Source organism: Crocuta crocuta, unplaced genomic scaffold (assembly GCF_008692635.1).
Source record: "Crocuta crocuta isolate KB4526 unplaced genomic scaffold, BGI_CrCroc_1.0 scaffold288, whole genome shotgun sequence".
Taxonomy (NCBI): domain Eukaryota; kingdom Metazoa; phylum Chordata; class Mammalia; order Carnivora; family Hyaenidae; genus Crocuta; species Crocuta crocuta.
In genome coordinates this window covers 676,395-684,301 of record NW_027532607.1, presented here as the reverse complement: position 1 = coordinate 684,301, position 7,907 = coordinate 676,395, and the positions used below count along the sequence as shown (strand labels likewise).

Below are 7,907 nucleotides of genomic sequence, written 5' to 3'. Positions count from 1 at the left end.
CAGGGGCTGGGGTGGAATGGGGCACAGAGGGAGTGTGGCCCTGCCCCGGGGGCCTTGCCTGCCTGACCTGCTGCCGCCCCTGGAACCGGGATGGCCACGCTGCTGGCAGCTCAACTCAGGGAGGGGCCCAGGCCTTCTGGGAGGAAAAGGCTCTCCAAGTATAAACAAGGCAAAACATCCCGGGTCATTGCTGAGCCCACCCTGGCTGGCGCCTGTGAGGACAGGTCAGGGGGAAGGAACCGAGTACGGTCATCGGGTCCGTTGTGAGGGGCCACACCGGTTGGGTGAGTTCTAACTTCAACCAAGGGACCGAGGTCTCCCCTTGTCCCCAGGTTTTGCCTTCGCTCAGACACCCCTTTATCTGAGAGCAGGCGCCCCTGGGTCTAAACAATGTCCATTGCTGAGAAGGGGCGCGGTGAGGCCGGGAACTCGGGACAGTGTGACATCATGAGGGGGACAGGCAGTGACTGGGCTCCGCACAGCAGACACATGGGCATGGTGGGGGGTGGGGGACAGGTGGCTGCAGTGGCCATGGGAGGGACGGGAGGCTCAGGACCCACCTCCCAGCCCCCAGCACGCTCCCGGGATGCCAGGGGCCCGGGCTGGGGAGCAGGCGGACGCCCCCAAGAGGCACGAGCCCTTACGAAGAGAACTGGTTTAGCCCTAAAGTCCCAGAGCCACGAGGTGGCCAAAATCGTGGCTGCAGTTCCAACCTTCAGATCGCAGTAAAACAGGGTTTCCGTGGGGCCCCCGCCCTGCAGGGCGGGGGAAAGAGGCCAGCACTCGGGACATCAAGGTCAGTCAGTCTTCCCCGAGGAAGGGATCCACAGGGTGCCCCCCTCCCGCCAACTGACCACCTCCTCCCGCCCACCGGAGCCTCTCTCCCACGGGCCGGGAGGGCGGCACACCAGCCCCGCGGCGGACCCGGGCCACCGAGCACAGGGAGGCCACTCGGGCCAGGCGTGCTGTGGGCGGCCAAGGCGGTGTGCCCTTCCTGCTGCCCTTCCGGGCAGAGAGCAGCGGCTCCTCCCCACCTCTCACCCACTCCCAACACTGTCCCTGCTGCCCTCTCCCTCCCCCCCCCACCCCTGCCTCAGCCTCNCCTGCGGCTCCAGCACGGCACCCGGTTTTCAAATCCTTTGCTGCTGCCGCTGCCTCTGTGACCCCCGCCCCGGGATGGGGCAAGAGCAGGGGCGCCCCCAGTCCCTTGAGATTCCCCAGAAGCAGCTCGCAGAGCCTCTCCTCCCTCTTCTACTCAGAGGGGACAAAAAAGAAAAAAAAGAATCAAAAGTAATTGCCCAAGGAAATGGTGGGTGTGGCCATCTTCTTAAATGTTTTTAAAAATATTTTATTACCATCAGCCCACCCATCAATTTGGAAAGCTGAAATTTGCTCTTTTTCCCGTCACTGATTTTGAAGTCCCGAGCCGGAGCCGAGCGACAAAAGCAGGTTAAAGTGATGAACCGATTAACCGATTAACCGATCTGCGAGGAGCAGCTGGGGGAGGGCAGAGGGCGAAGGGCCAGATCATTACTCTTTTTTTTCCCACACTCTCTCTCTTCTCTCCACGATTATGGACCGCCCCCGGGGCCTGATCACAAACCCTGCTTGGCCAGGGAGGCGGACACTTCATCGGCCAGCGTGGCGAGCTGGGGCGAGTCTACCATGTCGATGCTGCCCGTGGAGGACACGTTGCTGAGGTGCCGCGGAGACGTGTCCCCGGACACCACGGGCGACTTGTACACGATCTCCGCCCCGTGGTCTGTCTTGGCTTTGGCGTTCTCGCGGAAGGTCAGCTTGTGGGTTTCGATCTGCAAGAGAGGAGCCGGTGGGGGGGTGGGGGTGAATTAAGCCATAAGAAGGGGGAGCAAGCCCCGGCTGCCTACCAGGGGCCGCGGTGACCAGAGTCTGGTCACCTTCCCGGAGAGGACACCGGTGCACGGCTCCTCCGGTGCCTGCCTGCCAGCCACCCCGCGTCCCTTCTCCAGACATGGTGACCGTCACTCACTCATTTCTCGCGTGCCCTTTCCCACACATGCACAAGCATGTGTGACATATAAACAATATGTATGTATATTTAATACACATAGTTATGACATCCACGTGTTTCACTTTGGGTCTTGGAGTTAATACCTTCCGTTATCAGTACTTGGTTCCCTGATGCTCGTTGATGGCTGTGTGGTACTGCATCACCGCACCCTGACACGTATCTATCCCCCTCCCGATGGAAATGCAGGTTATTCTAGTACGTGCCGGGCAGACGATGCCGTGTATGAACATAACCTTGTGTGCACGTCATTTCACACTCAGGTCAACGTACCCTAGGAGCAGAATGGCTGGTAGGTCAAAAGATGTGTGCATTTTCTCTTAATAGATATTATCAAACTGCACAAGAACCTGGGTGGCTCAGTCGTTAAGCATCTGACTTCAGCTCAGGTCACGATCTCACAGTTCGTGAGTTCAAGTCACACATTAGGTGAGCTCGAGCCCCGCATCGGGTAAAACATGAGCCCCGGGTGAGCCCCGCTTCTGTCTCTCTCTGCCCCTCGCTCACTTGTGCCCTCCTCTCTCTCTCTCTCGAAAAATAAATATTACCAAACTGCAAATTAAAGCATGAAGGAGAAGCTGCAGATGATTAAGGGACATTCCCCAGGGTCACTGCTGTCCAGCCATGAACCACACACACTCCTCCCCTGCACCACTGACTGACGGGGTTTGGAGGCAGCAGCATCTTTGAGCCACCCCGGAAGCTGTGCTAGAAGTGATGATGCGATAAAGTCCTTTTTCAAGGAGAGACACGATGACGTGGCCAGGAGTCCAGAGGTCTTAACTCCAGGACACCCAGGACACGCAGGAAGCACATGTTAGAGACGTGAGCAGTTCGTGAGAACTCCTGAGGAGCCCTGAAGTGGTGGACTCAGGAATCCTCTACTTCCTTGGGTCCTAAGACCTCTGTGTGCCCGGTGGAGCCAGGAAGGTGTCTACACACGCAGGCACGCTCTCCCCACCCACAAGTGTTCTGCACAAATCCAGGGGTCCGTGGACCCCAGGCTGAAGGGCCTCTGTTGTGGGTGGCTTGGATGTGGGTGTAAATGACTCGATGCTTATTTTGTCCATTTTGGTTCACTGCTTTGGGGGGAAAAAAACAAAAAACTCTTCCAGATGACTGTATTTGAAAGATCGTTGTGAAATAAGCTTTGAGAAGAACATTAATGTTAGTGTTTTGCAAAAGCTCTGTTCTCAAAAGTGATAGCATCCTGGGAATGCCCCAAATCTCCCAAACTGAAGGGCGCTCTGGCGGCAGGGGTCCTGCGCTCCCCCCCTTGTTAGCAGTTCTGCCCAGCACAGGGGGGGTGGGGGGGCTAGCTAGGCGGGGACACTCTGGGGTCAGGACAGTGTCTTCTGAGCCGTGGCAGGCCCACCCTTTCTCAGCCAGCACAGAGGTGAGTTCAAACAGATGTTCACACTCAAGCTTGACTCTAACTCATGTTCTTAGCCGGTTACAAAGTACCAGGAACCTTCCAGAGCACCATCTTTTTTGGGCTTCACCACCACCCCGGGATGTGGATTTTTCTTTCCCATTTTGCTGAAGGAGAAATGAGCTGAGCGCGCTTGCCCGTCCTCCCCAGCTCACACCTCCAAGCAGAGTCAAGCCCAGAGCTTCGCTCAGGACATAGAAGCTTCTAGAGTCGGTGACCTTCCTTCACCTAGGGAATCGCCAATGCCCAGGCCTTAAGCCAGAGAGGCATGAGGTGACAGAAGCCAGCAGAGCCACTGTGCTTTTGCAGAGAACCTTCTCCACAACCCCAGAGAACTGGGCCCTGCCTCACTTCCCTTGAGGCACATGGCCTCCCGGACCCCTCTTTTACTAGGGACCAGGCACCTAGACAGTATTTCTGGACCTGGGAAGCCCTGTCTGTGGAACCAAGTCCACACTGGTGTCAGGGGGCCGACAGGAGGCGCTGTGGGGAGCCAAAGAGCGCAAGGCCCTCCAAGGGCGCAAGTACCCGGCCTGCGCACCCCAGCCTCCGGGGAGCTCGTCTGTGGTCAGGTTTGTCTGCACCTCCGACTGAGTAGGAGCATCCCAGCAGGTGCGTCTCCAGAACCGCCCCCTTGGGCTCTGGCCTCAAACACAGCACGGGGCATGCGCATTCAGCATGAGAGGTGAGGCGGTGCCCGCTGCCAGCCGAGTGTGGGGGTGAGTTGTGGTGACTTGCCCCGGGGGACTCCCGGCTGCCACCAAGCGTGTGGCGGGACGACCGCCACTTCCAACCAGCTGGGCCACTTTGGCCAGTGCCCTTCCTCATGCCGGGTTGGGTCTCAGAGTCTGTGCCGATTCGGGGACACCCCTTTCTCCTTCCACTACCCCTCTGCCAGCTGCTGGGAGGCCCTGCAAACTGGAAAATGAGCCACTTCCGGAAGTTCGCGGCCAGCTGGAGAGGGTGGGAACCCCCTCCCACACCCCACCCCCAGGCTGCTTTGGCTGCATTTTTGCAGAAAAGCACAGCCCGGAGACCACATCCTGTGATGCACCAGGAGGGGGCCTGCTCAGGGCCACACACACCCTGGGTTCCCCTCCCCCATGCTCCCACAGCAAGCCCCGGGGACTCCAGAAACTGCCCGGACCGCCGAGGCCCTTGGTCCAGCAGCCTTCCCCACTGGCACGTTTTCGTGACGCGCAGGCAGAGGCTCTGCAGGAATCTCAGCACCGCTCTTTTGCTCTAACTGCCTAGTGACCCACTTGCAAAATTAGGTTACGCTCCCCCGACTGGTTCCGGTGCGCTGGGGCTGGCTGGCTCTGGGGATGGATGGCTACTTCCTTTCGTGGATGCTTGCCAACCACAGGGCCGACTACCATCATGGAGGACACCGGCTCTCACCTTTCCCAGCACGCAAGCGTCACCTGGGAGGCTTTGAAAACTCCCAGTGCCCGGGCTGCACCCAAGACCAATCAGAATCTCCAGGCGAGGCCCGGACGTCGAATCCGTCAGGCTCCCACGTGATGGCAACGGCCGTCGAAGGCGGAGACTCACCTGCTGAGTCCTGATGGTTGCTGAGAATCCACATGATATGGAACAGTTCAGGGCCTCAGCTTTCCTTCTCCGCAAAACTGGACCAGATTCGTGCGCCCCACTCCGTTACCAGCCCCGGCTCAATGCAACCTCCTCCTGCCCCGCCCCCTTTTACCTTCTTATTCCCTCCACCGGGGACGTGGGTGATGTTATCCAGGGACCCGATCTTCGATTGGACTCTGTCCTTGAAGTCCAGCTTCTCAGATTTTACCTCCACCTGGCCGCCTCCTGGAACACAACACACGTGAGGACACCACGCCTTGAAAGAGGGCCAAGCAAGCCGTTCGAAGTGGACCCCAACCCTTCAGAGTAGGTAAGACTGTCCTTCATTTAGAAGGGAGTCTGGGCACAGGTCAGAGCCCTTCCAAAGGGCTTGGTGACACTTTGCTCCATCTCTCTAATTGAGGTGTGTGTCAAATATTTGCTCAACAAACTCTTCCTCCTTAGTCCGTGCAAAGGCCAACGACAGCTCAAGGGAGAAGAAAAGATTCCGAAGTCTAAACCGGTCGGCTTCCAAAGAGTGAAGTCTTTCTTGGTCAACATCGTGTAAGCCACAGCCCCACAAGACCTCAGAATGAAACTAAATGGCCACATGCACCCTAGCTAAGGAAGGGGCCCTCCCCCGCCCCCTCCTCGGTCACTAGGTGCCACACCCATGCACGCACGGGAGATACGGCCTGAGGGAGAGACGGCCAACATTCCTTTCTGGAGATGGATAAAGCCACCCAAGAACGGCTGAGGGATGGGGTTCCCACTGGGAGAGTCCCCAGTGGGGACTACGTTTCTGCTGGCTTCTCTCCTCACAGGAATGCTTCAGCGAGTATAGATTCTGCTCTGAACCGGGCCCACAGCCGAGGTCCCCACTCGGGACCCCCAGGCAGGAGTGAGAATCTAGATCTACACTGGACAATATGGAAGCCACCAGCCACATGTGGCTACTTAAATTTTAATTAAATAGAATTAGCTCATTTCGGCAACTGCCGTGGCCTGGCCACGTTGCCAGGGCTCAGTAGCCACGTGAGGTGGGTGGCCTCCATACTGGACAGAGCAGCTCTGGAGCAGTTCCGTCATCACAGAGAGGTCTCCAGGTAGCTCTCATTTTGACGTGCTGCGGGAAGGGGAGGAGAAAGGGAAGCGTGGCAGAGTTCCAACAGCATTTACAGTCGTGGCCGGAGCTTGGCGATGGCTGGTGCAGTTGGTGACGTGTCCCCCCCACCCCCCAATGTTGGCTGGGCACTGAGCTGAAACATCCACGAGCCAGCCTTCCTGCGGGAGCCAGATCAGGCCCCTCCCCGGCTCTAGAGGCCCTGGGTGCAGCCCGCAGGGAGAACCACGGGTTAGGGCTTAGGACCTGCCTCCCTCGTAACTGTGGTTTGGCCAGCACGGCGCCCCGCTCGGAAGCGAGACAGGGCAGCCACCCCTCCCAGGGCCCAGCAAGTCCCACCTGCTCTCCTCGCCAGCCCAGCCCATCAACCCTCCCAGCCACTTTCAGAGAAGGCACCACCGGGTCCCGCCCTGCACCTCCCCTGGGCCTTCCCTCCTGCAAGGGCTACCTGGCTTGTGATGGATGTTGCCTAAGGAGCCACACTTGGAGGTCACCTTGCTCAGGTCCACTGGTTTGTACACTATTTGCACCTGGAGGCGGGAGAGGCCGAGGGAGAGACAAAGAATAAAAGAGGAGGATTTAATTATGCATTTAATAAAAGCAGCTGTGTAAGTCCAGGCCCCCTTGAATGGCGTTTCCTGTCTGCCGGGAGGAAGGCACCGTGGTCATGGTGGGAATACATGTCGTGGACTTCTGTCAACCCTGCCCCGGGGAAGGTGGGTCTTCACAGAATGACTGTGGGACTGGAGTGCCCTCAGTCCCTCGCGGGGGGGTGGGGGGGGCAGGGATACTTTGTCACCGTGCAGGGCCCGTACTGTTGGTTTAGAAGAGTCACTGTTTCCTGACATGAAAGTGACATCGCATTCGATGGGGACAAAGAAAGGAGGGATCCATGGGATCCATTTGTACCGCATTTGGACAGTCTTGTTGGACAAGCCAGAAAGCTGTATGTGCAGCGGCTCAGAGAGGAGCAGGCAGAGTGGGGGCGGGGGGCTTCCTCCCAGGAGAGGCTCCCACAAACCCCAGCACCGCAGAAAGTGTGGGGACAGTCAGCAAGCAGGACCCAGAACAGGTTGGCAACTCGGAGCCAGCTGGCACATTTCGGTTCTTTAGCCCAAAGAGCAAAGCGACAGGAGGAGCCGGGCAGACGGCACAGAGGACCCCGCAGGCCAGTCGCGGAGCCTGGAGCACAGCTCGGACACACACGGGGCTCGGAACCAGCCCCGGGGCCCAGGACGCGGCCTGGCCGCACTGCCCACCCTCCCGAGGGGCGCGACCGCCCCCGAGAGGCCCCGGATCTCAGCCCAAGAACCAGCTCCCTGGAGGGGGACCCCCATGGGGACCCCCGCATCGGCAGATGGGTTTTCTGGAGGAAGCCCTATAAAGCCATGGCTGTGAGGGGGTCCTTGGGTGGTCACTGAGGGACACTGCCCAGGGCCTCCAGCAGCTACTGGTGTGAGGCCACAAGAGGCCAGTCACCAGGGAGTGGAAGTTACCCAGGAAAGAGACGGCCTCCAGCCAGAGCTCCAGACAAAAAAGGAGGGAGATCTGTTTCTGTCTAAATCACCTGGAACAATTCCAAATGATTTTAGTTAATGAAAATCATGCTGGCGTTTGCCACTTATTGATGGAGCGTTGACCGAGGCCGACAGGTGCTCTCGGCCTGTGTCTGTGGAGGGAGGGGAGGGGAGCGCCTGTGCTGGTGGATGGGGGTGAGGGGTGTGAGGGGG

The 7,907-nt window shown here is 58.7% G+C and overlaps 1 protein-coding gene across 5 annotated transcripts in view; it reads right to left on the bottom strand.

Moving 5' to 3' along the window:
• Positions 1 to 1,332: 1,332 nt before the first annotated feature.
• The window catches only part of MAPT (microtubule associated protein tau), a 99,156-nt gene continuing 92,581 nt past the window's right edge, over positions 1,333 to 7,907 (bottom strand). For all 5 annotated transcript variants that reach the window (XM_077780403.1, XM_077780404.1, XM_077780406.1 and 2 more), the window contains 3 exons: positions 6,626 to 6,707; positions 5,188 to 5,300; positions 1,333 to 1,811 (listed from right to left, as the gene is read on the bottom strand). In XM_077780403.1, coding sequence (XP_077636529.1) covers positions 1,596 to 1,811; positions 5,188 to 5,300; positions 6,626 to 6,707 — 411 coding nt within the window. In that variant the 3' untranslated portion in view covers positions 1,333 to 1,595. The remainder of the gene's footprint in view (positions 1,812 to 5,187; positions 5,301 to 6,625; positions 6,708 to 7,907) is intronic.